The sequence below is a fragment of the Pygocentrus nattereri genome, chromosome 25 (genome assembly GCF_015220715.1).
Source record: "Pygocentrus nattereri isolate fPygNat1 chromosome 25, fPygNat1.pri, whole genome shotgun sequence".
Classification (NCBI taxonomy): domain Eukaryota; kingdom Metazoa; phylum Chordata; class Actinopteri; order Characiformes; family Serrasalmidae; genus Pygocentrus; species Pygocentrus nattereri.
The window spans coordinates 3,451,699-3,465,751 of record NC_051235.1 but is presented as its reverse complement, the minus strand read 5'-3'; the positions used below and the strand labels follow the sequence as shown (position 1 = coordinate 3,465,751).

At 42.2% G+C, this 14,053-nt stretch overlaps 1 protein-coding gene across 1 annotated transcript; it reads right to left on the bottom strand.

Annotated features, from left to right (window-relative positions):
• Positions 1-6,459: 6,459 nt before the first annotated feature.
• krt97 (keratin 97) lies at positions 6,460-13,068 on the bottom strand. Its single transcript, XM_017683214.2, has 8 exons — positions 12,562-13,068; positions 11,514-11,596; positions 9,950-10,106; positions 9,397-9,561; positions 8,933-9,058; positions 8,039-8,259; positions 7,029-7,084; positions 6,460-6,755 (listed from the first exon to the last, which is right to left on the bottom strand). Exons 1-8 carry the CDS (start codon positions 12,979-12,981, stop codon positions 6,649-6,651), a joined length of 1,335 nt encoding a protein of 444 aa, XP_017538703.1. The 5' UTR covers positions 12,982-13,068; the 3' UTR covers positions 6,460-6,648.
• Between the last annotated feature and the right edge of the window lie 985 nt (positions 13,069-14,053).

Here is a 14,053-nt window from a genome sequence, read left to right as displayed (position 1 = left end):
AATAAAAGCCCGGGCCAACAGAACTAAGAGCGGAATCCTGTCAAAATAAAAGCCTGGAGTAGTACAGAGGTCTTTAATTACAACTCAGTAACGTCCAGTTAGAGAGAATTTCCTCAAGCGAAGGTCCAGAACATCATCATGTCTAACTTCATGACTCAGAGCCATGTACTGTTTACTGAAGTAGCCGAGTAGGAATATCAGCATCTTATACAGTCAAACTGAACATCAGATCAAATAAAGTCCAGTTCGGTCAGATTTCACCAACATTTACTGAACATCAGATCAAATAATGTCCAGTTCGGTCAGATTTCAACATTTACTGAACATCAGATCAAATAAAGTCCAGTTCGGTCAGATTTCACCAACATTTACTGAACATCAGATCAAATAAAGTCCAGTTCGGTCAGATTTCACCAACATTTACTGAACATCAGATCAAATAATGTCCAGTTCGGTCAGATTTCAACATTTACTGAACATCAGATCAAATAAAGTCCAGTTCGATCAGATTTCACCAACATTTACTGAACATCAGATCAAATAAAGTCCAGTTCAGTCAGATTTCACCAACATTTACTGAACATCAGATCAAATAAAGTCCAGTTCGGTCAGATTTCAACAACATTTACTGAACATCAGATCAAATAAAGTCCAGTTCAGTCAGATTTCACCAACATTTACTGAACATCAGATCAAATAAAGTCCAGTTCGGTCAGATTTCAACAACATTTACTGAGCATCAGATCAAATAAAGTCCAGTTCGGTCAGATTTCAACAACATTTACTGAACATCAGATCAAATAAAGTCCAGTTCGGTCAGATTTCAACAACATTTACTGAACATCAGATCAAATAAAGTCCAGTTCGGTCAGATTTCAACAACATTTACTGAACATCAGATCAAATAAAGTCCAGTTCGGTCAGATTTCAACATCATTTACTGAACATCAGATCAAATAAAGTCCAGTTCGGTCAGATTTCAACAACATTTACTGAACATCAGATCAAATAAAGTCCAGTTCGGTCAGATTTCACCAACATTTACTGAACATCAGATCAAATAAAGTCCAGTTCGGTCACATTTCAACTACATTTACTGAACATCAGATGAAATAAAGTCCAGTTCGGGCAGATTTCGACAATATTTACTGAACATCAGATGAAATAAAGTCCAGTTCGGGCAGATTTCGACAATATTTACTGAACATCAGATCAAATAAAGTCCAGTTCGGTCAGATTTCAACAACATTTACTGAACATCAGATCAAATAAAGTCCAGTTCGGTCAGATTTCACCAACATTTACTGAACATCAGATCAAATAAAGTCCAGTTCGGTCAGATTTCAACAACATTTACTGAACATCAGATCAAATAAAGTCCAGTTCAGTCAGATTTCACCAACATTTACTGAACATCAGATCAAATAAAGTCCAGTTCGGTCAGATTTCAACAACATTTACTGAACATCAGATCAAATAAAGTCCAGTTCGGTCAGATTTCAACAACATTTACTGAACATCAGATCAAATAAAGTCCAGTTCGGTCAGATTTCAACATCATTTACTGAACATCAGATCAAATAAAGTCCAGTTCGGTCAGATTTCAACAACATTTACTGAACATCAGATCAAATAAAGTCCAGTTCGGTCAGATTTCACCAACATTTACTGAACATCAGATCAAATAAAGTCCAGTTCGGTCACATTTCAACTACATTTACTGAACATCAGATGAAATAAAGTCCAGTTCGGGCAGATTTCGACAATATTTACTGAACATCAGATGAAATAAAGTCCAGTTCGGGCAGATTTCGACAATATTTACTGAACATCAGATCAAATAAAGTCCAGTTCGGTCAGATTTCAACAACATTTACTGAACATCAGATCAAATAAAGTCCAGTTCGGTCAGATTTCACCAACATTTACTGAACATCAGATCAAATAAAGTCCAGTTCGGTCAGATTTCAACAACATTTACTGAACATCAGATCAAATAAAGTCCAGTTCGGGCAGATTTCGACAATATTTACTGAACATCAGATCAAATAAAGTCCAGTTCGGTCAGATTTCAACAACATTTACTGAACATCAGATCAAATAAAGTCCAGTTCGGTCAGATTTCACCAACATTTACTGAACATCAGATCAAATAAAGTCCAGTTCGGTCAGATTTCAACAACATTTACTGAACATCCAATTATAACAGAAACAGGACTGCCAACCAGCAGAGGGCGCCCAAGAGTCCTTAATGACTGAGAATGAATGGAGCTCAACGGCTAAAAACGAGAAGGTAAAATTGATTGGTCAATGTTACTGCTACTGAGAGCTGATTGGTTAGTGTTACTGCTACTGAGAGCTGATTGGTTAGTGTTACTGCTACTGAGAGCTGATTGGTTAGTGTTACTGCTACTGAGAGCTGATTGGTTAGTGTTACTGCTACTGAGACCTGATTGGTTAGAGTTACTGCTACTGAGAGCTGATTGGTTAGTGTTACTGCTACTGAGAGCTGATTGGTTAGTGTTACTGCTACTGAGAGCTGATTGGTTAGAGTTACTGCTACTGTGAGCTGATTGGTTAGAGTTACTGCTACTGAGAGCTGATTGGTTAGTGTTACTGCTACTGAGACCTGATTGGTTAGAGTTACTGCTACTGAGAGCTGATTGGTTAGAGTTACTGCTACTGAGAGCTGATTGGTTAGTGTTACTGCTACTGAGAGCTGATTGGTTAGTGTTACTGCTATTGAGAGCTGATTGGTCAGTGTTACTGCTACTGAGAGCTGATTGGTTAGCGTTACTGCTACTGAGAGCTGATTGGTTAGTGTTACTGCTACTGAGAGCTGATTGGTTAGCGTTACTGCTACTGAGAGCTGATTGGTTAGTGTTACTGCTACTGAGAGCTGATTGGTTAGTGTTACTGCTACTGAGAGCTGATTGGTTAGTGTTACTGCTATTGAGAGCTGATTGGTCAGTGTTACTGCTACTGAGAGCTGATTGGTTAGCGTTACTGCTACTGAGAGCTGATTGGTTAGTGTTACTGCTACTGAGAGCTGATTGGTTAGTGTTACTGCTACTGAGAGCTGATTGGTCAGTGTTACTGCTACTGAGTGCTGATTGGTTAGAGTTACTGCTGCTGAGAGCTGATTGGTTAATGTTACTGCTACTGAGAGCTGATTGGTTAGCGTTACTGCTACTGAGAGCTGATTGGTTAGAGTTACTGCTACTGAGAGCTGATTGGTTAGAGTTACTGCTACTGAGAGCTGATTGGTCAGTGTTACTGCTACTGAGAGCTGATTGGTTAGAGTTACTGCTACTGAGAGCTGATTGGTTAGCGTTACTGCTACTGAGAGCTGATTGGTTAGAGTTACTGTTACTGAGAGCTGATTGGTCAGTGTTACTGCTACTGAGAGCTGATTGGTTAGTGTTACTGCTACTGAGAGCTGATTGGTCGGCGTTACTGCTACTGAGAGCTGATTGGTTATAGTTACTGCTACTGAGAGCTGATTGGTTAGTGTTACTGCTACTGAGACCTGATTGGTTAGAGTTACTGCTACTGAGAGCTGATTGGTTAGTGTTTCTGCTACTGAGAGCTGATTGGTTAGTGTTACTGCTACTGAGAGCTGATTGGTTAGAGTTACTGCTACTGAGAGCTGATTGGTTAGAGTTACTGCTACTGAGAGCTGATTGGTCAGTGTTACTGCTACTGAGAGCTGATTGGTTAGCGTTACTGCTACTGAGAGCTGATTGGTTAGTGTTACTGCTACTGAGAGCTGATTGGTTAGTGTTACTGCTACTGAGAGCTGATTGGTTAGTGTTACTGCTATTGAGAGCTGATTGGTCAGTGTTACTGCTACTGAGAGCTGATTGGTTAGCGTTACTGCTACTGAGAGCTGATTGGTTAGTGTTACTGCTACTGAGAGCTGATTGGTTAGTGTTACTGCTACTGAGAGCTGATTGGTCAGTGTTACTGCTACTGAGAGCTGAATGGTTAGTGTTACTGCTACTGAGAGCTGATTGGTTAGTGTTACTGCTACTGAGCGCTGATTGGTTAGTGTTACTGCTGCTGAGCGCTGATTGGTTAGTGTTACTGCTACTGAGAGCTGATTGGTTAGCGTTACTGCTACTGAGAGCTGATTGGTCAGTGTTACTGCTACTGAGTGCTGATTGGTTAGAGTTACTGCTGCTGAGAGCTGATTGGTTAATGTTACTGCTACTGAGAGCTGATTGGTTAGCGTTACTGCTACTGAGAGCTGATTGGTTAGAGTTACTGCTACTGAGAGCTGATTGGTTAGAGTTACTGCTACTGAGAGCTGATTGGTCAGTGTTACTGCTACTGAGAGCTGATTGGTTAGAGTTAATGCTACTGAGAGCTGATTGGTTAGCGTTACTGCTACTGAGAGCTGATTGGTTAGAGTTACTGTTACTGAGAGCTGATTGGTCAGTGTTACTGCTACTGAGAGCTGATTGGTTAGTGTTACTGCTACTGAGAGCTGATTGGTTGGCGTTACTGCTACTGAGAGCTGATTGGTTATAGTTACTGCTACTGAGAGCTGATTGGTTAGTGTTGCTGCTACTGAGAGCTGATTGGTTAGCGTTACTGCTACTGAGCGCTGATTGGTTAGAGTTACTGCTACTGAGAGCTGATTGGTTAGAGTTACTGCTACTGAGAGCTGATTGGTTAGCGTTACTGCTATTGAGTGCTGATTGGTTAGCGTTACTGCTACTGAGAGCTGATTGGTTAGAGTTACTGGTACTGAGAGCTGATTGGTTAGTGTTATTGCTACTGAGAGCTGATTGGTTAGTGTTACTGCTACTGAGAGCTGATTGGTTAGAGTTACAGCTACTGAGAGCTGATTGGTCAGTGTTATTGCTACTGAGAGCTGATTGGTTAGTGTTACTGCAACTGAGAGCTGATTGGTTAGAGTTACTGCTACTGAGAGCTGATTGGTTAGCATTACTGCTACTGAGAGCTGATTGGTTAGCGTTACTGCTACTGAGAGCTGATTGGTTAGTGTTATTGCTACTGAGAGCTGATTGGTTAGTGTTACTGCTACTGAGAGCTGATTGGTTAGAGTTACTGCTACTGAGAGCTGATTGGTTAGCATTACTGCTACTGAGAGCTGATTGGTTAGCGTTACTGCTACTGAGAGCTGATTGGTTAGTGTTACTGCTACTGAGAGCTGATTGGTTAGAGTTACTGCTACTGAGAGCTGATTGGTTAGCGTTACTGCTATTGAGTGCTGATTGGTTAGCGTTACTGCTATTGAGTGCTGATTGGTTAGCGTTACTGCTACTGAGAGCTGATTGGTTAGCGTTACTGCTACTGAGAGCTGATTGGTTAGCGTTACTGCTACTGAGAGCTGATTGGTTAGCGTTACTGCTATTGAGTGCTGATTGGTTAGCGTTACTGCTACTGAGTGCTGATTGGTTAGCGTTACTGCTACTGAGAGCTGATTGGTCGTCATTATTGCTACTGAGAGCTGATTGGTCGACATTATTGCTACTGAGAGCTTATTGGTCATCATTATTGCTACTGAGAGCTGATTGGTTAGCGTTACTGCTACTGAGAGCTGATTGGTCGTCATTATTGCTACTGAGAGCTGATTGGTCGACATTATTGCTACTGAGAGCTGATTGGTCGTCATTATTGCTACTGAGAGCTGATTGGTTGGCTCCAGAGTGCCCTCTAGTGTTTGACAAATCTGGATAACATTACAGGGTTGCAATTCTCCTACACGTTCTCTGGTCAAATCCAGTCAGACCAAAAGTCTTGGGTTACTGGAACCAAGAGTAAAATCCTCTCAAAATAAATGTGTAGAGTTATCATATCCAAGGTTAAAATCTTGTCAAACTAAAAGCCTGGGGTTACTAGTACTGTGGTGAAATCCTGTCAAAATAAAAGTCTAAAGTTACCAAGACCAGAGACAAAATAATGATAAAATATACTTTGAGGTTAGTAGGAACAGCATAAAAGAAGCAAATATATAAATAAATAAAGTTAATTGGGAACTCATGTAAAGGTCTGGGCATGTGCAGTCACAGGTCACATTTCACTGGTCTAAAACATTAATTAGTTCATTCATTGTTTGATCCAGACAGACACATCCAACTTTTTGTTTCTGATGTGTGTCCTTCTAAATCAAGTTTGACTGTTTGAACGTATTAATTAATCTGTCATTAATTCTAACACTTCACTGTCAAAACTAAGGCAAAACCTATCCAACTCAGAATGATATAAGCACCTTAAACTAAAGAGCATATTTGGATGCTGGACTGTTTTGGTTTCGCACTAATTATTATGAAATCATTTTCAATTATCAAGCTATTTGTATCAGTACCTAAGCAAAGAGACATCCATACGTCATCCATCATTACGGGCTACTGTACCGATCTGAGAATGCTGTATTGATTATAGCTGATGTTGTCAATAAGCAAAAGCAAAACAAAAAGCCAAACCCTGTTGATGTGGCAGTTTGACAGGTCTTTTATTTTGACATTTTGCAAACACACACACACACACACAGATGTTACTGAGACGGTGGATGTTTAGTTATTCACGGCCTCGACGCTCTCGTCTCTTTATCAGACTCCTGAAGTCGCACTGTTGTTGTTTGTGGACAGAGACGCTCAGATGGACCGCGGCCTTTTCTTATTTCTTCAGGACCTCCACGTCCACGTCCTCGGTGCGGGAGACCACCTTTCCATCAACCACCTCCTCCACCACTGTCCGCACGCGCTTGGTCACCACAGGCTCAGCTACAGTGGACAGAAGAACGAGAGAGAAGACGTCAGGAACCACAACAACATCAAATAAATCACCAAATAATCAAATAAACATGCAAATAAATGATTCTAATATGCTGAAAATCTAAGATTTCATAGGTTTAATATTAGTGATGTTTGCAGATGTGTCTAATTCTGATGTGGAAAAAATAAATAGTGAATATTTAGTGAATAAAATGAACCGTGAATAATGCAGATTACAGTATTATTTCTACACTTGTAGTGATGTACAGTAAAGTAGCTTACGTTTGGGAAGCGGAGCAGGAGCAGCGACCTCGATGACCTTTTTCACCGTCATCTTCCTGCAGAGAAAAAAAAGAACATAATTAAAATATAATGTCACTAAAAGTAAGAAAAATATATAGAAAAGGTATTTCTGTCCACTAGAGGGCGCAACATACACAACATACCCCCCCCCCCCCCATATATATATATGATATTAAAGTTTTTAGAAAAATGCCGATGTTACATGGATTTACTTGATATGTGCATATATTTCAAAACCTTGATGAATGCGCATATATTAGCATATGTTTAATATTCAAAAGTGGCACATTTATATATATATATTTTAGTTTTGTTTTTGGAAAATACCTGTTGTTCTTTACATTGTGTGTAAGTTTCATGATGAATGGACCAAAAGAAATGACCCAAAATTATCTGGTAAAGACGTCTGGTTCCATTGACTTCCATTAAACGTAAAGTAGGTTTTTTCCTTCTCCTGTAAAGTTCCCGTTTTAAAGATACAAGGTTTTGTTCCGACAACAGCAAATTTTTTAAAAGTTTATTATACAAATTATCTTTATATATTTTATAATTTTTCACATATTTCATGTATGTGATACATGTTTTATTTCTTTATGTATTTTATTAATTATTCTTTTATTTGTTCTTGCCTTATTTATTAAGTTACTGTACTGTTGTAATTTTACTGGTTTATTAATTGATTTTATTGAGTTTATTAATCTTATGTTTTTCCTTCTCAGTTCCTGGTCTCTGCTTTCGCTCAGCTATAATGTAAATGAGGGTCTCCTGGATTGTAACCGGAGTCTGATGGTTGATTGACTGATTAATTGATTGATAACGATGTGGATCTAAATGTACACAAACACCATAAAAACTCAGGAATCACCTGTCAGTGTTTATGTTACATATAATAATAACTTACAGTGTAGTTTTAAATCTTATAGTCAAAACGTATTTAATGTATCTTAATAAACAGGATTAATTATTAATTAGTCATAACGCCGACTTACTTGACTTCCTCTCCGTCCAGCAGCCTCCTGTACTCGGCGATCTCCAGCTCCAGCCTGGTTTTAATGTCCAGCAGCATCTTGTACTCGTTGGCCTGCCTCTCGATGTCCAGGCGCACCTGGGTCAGCTCAACCTCCAGGCTGTTGATCATGTTCTGCAGCTGACCCAGCTGGAGGCTGTAGCGCGATTCTGTTTCCTGAAGGGTTCCCTCCAGAGCGGCTTTCTGTGAGAGGTGAGAGAGTGAGAGAGAGAGAGAGAGAGAGAGAGAGAGAGAGAGAGAAAGAGAGAAAGAGAGAGAGAGAGAGAGAGAGAGAGAGAGAGAGAGAGAGAGAAAGAGAGACAGAGAGAGAGAGAGAGAGAGAGAGAGAGGGAGACAGACAGAGAGAGAGAGCGAGAGACAGACAGAGAGAGAGAGAGAGAGAGAGACAGACAGAGAGAGAGAGAGACAGAGAGACAGACAAATGAGAGAAATAGGAAAGAAAAAATAAAAATAAGGTGAGAAAAGAAGAGAGAGAGAAAGGGAGAGAGAGAGAGAGAACAGACATTTCAAAGGGGAGAGAAAGAAAATAAATGAATAGAGATAAACGTGTATAATGGGTTCTGTTCATAATTTCAATTCAGAGTAACATAACAAAAACACAAGGTGTCACTGATGCAAAGCACCACGATTATGAAGGCCTAAAAGCTACTGGAGTGATAATGTCGCCCCCTTGTGGTGAATCTTCAGACTGCTAAATGTGAGTGAGTGAGCTGAAAGCCTGGCCTCTTAAACAGTAATAGAGCTTCGTTTCACTGGTAGCAGATCCGACTGATGGTCTATGGGTGTCTGCGTGTGTGTGTGTGTGTGTGTGTGTGTGTACGTGTGTGTGTGTGTGTGTGTGTGTGTGTGTGCGTACCAGGCTGAGCTGAGACTGCAGCTCGATCTGCAGGGACTGTAGGGTTCTCTTCAGTTCGCTGAGCTCGCTGCGTGATGTCTGGATGCTCTCTGTGCTCGTCTTCACCTGCTTATTGAGATCATCGAACTGACAGAGAGAAAGGTCGAAGGTCAGAAATGTGCTTGTCCTGGACACCTGGACCCCCAGATTGTGATACTCACCTCCTATTCTATGTGCTCAAAAATCAGACCGAAACGTTCCTAATAACAATGGTCAGTGGAATGACATGCACATCAGATAAAACACCACGTCTGGAACATATTTCGGTCATGACCATTTGGCTGGACCTGTTTATTTTAATAAAAATGTTTTCCTAAGCGAGAAAACCACTAACCAGCCAGAGGAGCAGCTTCGAACGGAACGTTCGCAGGGGGTCTAATACTTTTGCACAGAGCGCGGGCGAATACGCATGTGGCGGGCCTCACCTTGACCTTGTACCACGCCTCCATTTCCTTGCGGTTCTTCTCGGCGATGCCCTCGTACTGTGAGCGGATCTCCTGCAGGATGTGCGACAGGTCCTGCTGAGGAGCGGCGTCCACCTCCACGTTCACCGAGCTGCTGGACATGTGGCTGCGCAGCGCCGCCATTTCCTACAGGGTCAAAGGACAGCGGGCTCAAATTTACCCATGTGTGAACGAGTCACTCACAGTGTAATCACGTCACAGAGGCAGCACTAGGGGTCTTGCCCAGGGACACCTATTAGTAGTAGCACGGTTCGCCTGCCCGTGCGGGGAATCGAACCCCCTCCTGAACCGTGGAGGACAGTCCCTTCTACCTGCCATCCCGACTGCTCTAAATCTTACGATATTCACATTAAAACCTCCTGTTAACCAAATATTTCTACTGGGTGTGTTCGATAACTGGCCTGTGAGGGGAAGCTAACCTCCACTAGCCTCACGTTATGCTAGCATCTTGGTTACAACAGCGTTGTTTACAAGTGATGCTCAACACTGTAGGAAGGGTTTGCGAAGCTCTTACCTCCTCGTGGTTCTTCTTCAAGTAGACAAGCTCCTCCCTGAGGCCTTCGATCTGCATCTCCAGGTCAGAGCGGGACATGGTCAGCTCGTCCAGGACGCGGCGCAGGCCGGCAATGTCGGCCTCCACGGACTGACGCATGGCCAACTCGTTCTCATACCTACGCAGAGGACAAGGCGGCCGGTCAGTGTGTCTTTTGACTAAATATGTGCTTAAATTGACCAAAGCACACAATGTACACCCAGCAGTCAGGCTACAAGATGGCTAGAGCTGCCAGCACTGTGTAGCTATGCTAACATATTTCTGTCCATGTTTATAGATGACAGCAACTCTATTAATTTCGGGGGAAATTCCGGGGAATTCCACCTCCGCATTTAACCCACCTGTGAAGTGAAACACCACACACACACACTAGGGGGCAGTGCGAACACTTGCCCGGAGTGGTGGGCAGCCCTATCCACGGCGCCTGGGGAGCAATTCGGGGTTAGGCGTCTTGCTCAAGGACACCTCAGTATTAGCGGTCAATGAACAGCTCTGCGCAGTTTGTGGTGAGGGGGGATGCTATAATGTGCTATAATGTTGCCATCGGGACATTTTTTTTTGCCATTTTTTGGTTTTTGACATAATTTGAAAAAGCATTTTACCCTTTATATTGTCTGTAAATTTCATGAAAAACGGACCAAAAGAAACGGCCCAAAATGACGTGGAAAGACGTCTGGTTCCATTGACTTACATTAGAAATACAGTCGGTTTTTTCCTTCTCCTGTAAAGCCACCACTTTACGAGGGAGATACGAGGTTTTGTTCCGACAACAGCGACAAGCATCTGTTAGCTACATCAGCCTCGTGGCTGAAGCACAGAACTAAAGAACTGTGGGAGTTTAATTGTTTAAAACGGTTCTATGTCGTCTGAAGTTCTCCGCCCAGGTCAGAGAAACGTTCCGTCCACGTTCCCCTCTGATAATAAAACCAGGCTTAACTGAACCTCGTTCGGGTTCTAGCTACACCACCGCCAATTCATGCGCCGACAGCCCAGTACTTCTCCACTTTCTCCACTGTCCTTATACACCCAAGCTATAATATGGATGTTAAGAGTCTAGCTTGGCGTATAGGTATAGGCGTATAGTTGTGTGCGAAAGTTTTGGCGCCCCCTGGTTGGATGGCATGTTTTTGTTGATTTCTTAAATGTAAACAGGTAAACGTGTCCACGACGGACAACACTGTCCTGCGCATGTTAATGCACTGCTTATTTACCAGATTTAACACATTGGAAACATGAAACATACTTCGGCCTGTGCGAAAGCAATGCCATATTTTATACCTATTTCCTGCTTAATTTTGTAAAATGCGTTAAATTTACCAAATAATAATAATAATAATAATAATAATAATAATACAAAATTACGAACTAAAATGGGCAAAAAATGACAGTTACACTTACAACTGGAATCATAATTTATGCTTGGAAAGCTCCGCTGATTTGGTTTGGGATAAAAGTCATTTACATTTGATAAACACCGACTGCGCTGATTTGCCTCGGGATACATTCAATTTCAAATTCTACTCACTTGACTCTGAAGTCTTCTGCTGCGAGTTTGGCGTTGTCGATCTGAAGGACGATCCTGGCGTTGTCCAGACTGGCTACGCTGATCTGAAGAAGAGAGGATGCAGTGGGTAAGATTAGGCCAGAGCAGAGGTGACTTTTATTTTGAAGGAGCCATATTTCTGCAGGATTTATCTCAAAGCTTGATCCAAACTGGATCGCAAGGCCGTGGCTGGAAACTAAAGACATCTGGATCTTCAGGGCTGGATGTTGAACTTAGAATCACAGTTTTTAATGATTTCTAATTTTCCGGCGATTACGAAAGTAATGCCTTCGTTTACCTGGATCCAGGGTCTCCATCCGAACTGAATTATGTTTGATAAAGATGTTGTAATGAATCGGAGAGGACGTTTATCCAGTTAATCAAGTAAAACCCAGATATTAATGGGAAATGTAAAGAACAGTAAAAATGCCCATTTTTTTTTTAATCGGCAACTGTGACTCTTATTTTGGAAGGTTTGCACAAAAAGATGCCCCCCCCCCAAAAAAAAACAAGAATTATTTTTAAATTCTTGTGGCTGTTTGTTTTCTTGCTTGTTTTCAGTCTGATCAACAATTGAAATTAAAAAATAAAATAAATAAATAAATAAATGATTGAATTATATAAATTGAAAAAAGAGATCACTTCATTTGCACCTAGATTTATGATATACTGCTTTTATATTCATTTCATATGAATTTTTATCTCTAAAATAAAATAGTAAAATAAAAAAATAAAAATGTTACAGTAAACACAGCCGTGTGCAAAAGTTTAGGCACCCCGACCAAATGACGTTTTTTTTTACCGATTTTTATTGGACAGTTACTGTTCAGCTGCTGAACTGAACAAAAAAAGAGAAAGAAAGAAAAGGAAGAACGTGGCCTGTGCAAAAGTTATGGCACTTTTTAGATTTTCTTAAAAAAATATCTTAAAAAACAGAAAATGTACAGTAAAATTAGCAGGACGGGTCATTTGGGGGGGGGTGTCCAGACAGATGTTAAGGCCTGTCTGAGTCCAGATGTGTCCTTCTCACCTTCTTGCGCAGGTCCGCGATGGTGCTGTGGTAGTGGCTGTAGTCGCGCGTGGTGGGCGCCCTTTTGTCGTACCACTCGCGGATCTGGCGCTCGAGCTGCGCGTTCGCCTTCTCCAGCGCGCGCACCTTCTCCAGGTAGCTGGCCAGGCGGTCATTGAGGTTCTGCATGGTGGCCTTATCGTTGAAGCCCCCGCCGAAGCCGCCGTCCAGCGCGCTGCTCAGGTCCAGCCCGCCCCCGAACCCGGAGCCCACCCCGGAGCCCACGCTGGACGCGTAAGACACGCGGACGCTGCTCCCGCCGGCGCCGCCGTACACGCTGGGCGGGCGGCCCATGGAGACGCGCTGGGACATCCCCCCCGTGAGGGACATCGAGGAGAGCTGGGGGGAGCTGGACAGGCTGCGGGCCGACGCTCTGCTCATGACTGCTGGAGATGTTCCTCTGGACTGGAAGGAGATGAAACCAAGGTGGAGCTCACCTGCTACTGATGCTCTCCAGCCGCAGGACGGCTGTATATACCCCGGCAGGGGTGGGGCATCCAGACAGGTGGGTGGAACATCCACAGGACCTTCATACACACTGGGCGGAGGTGGTGTCCAAAGAAGAGCTGCAGGATCAGTCCAGGGAGAAGGTGAGGAACCTGAAAAGCGAAGGTGTGGCGTCCAAACAGGGAAACTCACCAACTCACCACAACGGCATCCATACTGTCATCAGACAACACTACGGAGAACCGCTTTACCAAGGAACCCTTCAAGTACCATCTGGCGCGTATGTTCTCCATCAGTCTGAAGAACCATCTCACCATGTGAAGAAGGTTCTTCAGATTGACTGAGAAAGTGTTGTCTTATTTTATTCTGTATAGAACCATGCACTCTCTTCAAGGGGGTGGAATGTGGTTCTATACAGAACCTTTTTGAAAAGGGTTCTCTATAACACCAAAAAGGGTTCTTCTATTGGAACAAGCTCAACATCTTAACAGCAGCAGAACCCCTTTTGGTGCTTTATAGAACCGGTTTCAAAAAAGGTTCTATAAAGAACAACACAGTCTTAAAAAAGGTTCTTTAAGGGTTCTTTATTAAAGACAATGGTTCTATATAGAACCATATAAACCCGTGCATGCTTAAATGGTTCTTTGCATCATGAAATGGTTCTTCAGACTGATGGAGAATGTGTTGTATATGGTTCTGTACAGAACATTTTTGAAAAGGGTTCTTCTACTGCAACAAGTTTGACATCATAACAATAGCAGAACCCTTTTTGGTGCTACACAGAACTATTTTCGAAAAAGTTTTACACAGAACCACACACTCTTAAAAAATGGTTCTTCAAGGATTCCTTAGTCAAGACAACGGTTCTTTACAGAACCATGACCACTCAAATAACCATTTGCATGCTTAAATAGTTTTTTTGCATGGTGAAACGGTTCTTCAGACTGAAGGACACTGTTCAGTATATCATAGCAATATCAGAACCCTTTTTGGTGCTATATAGAAC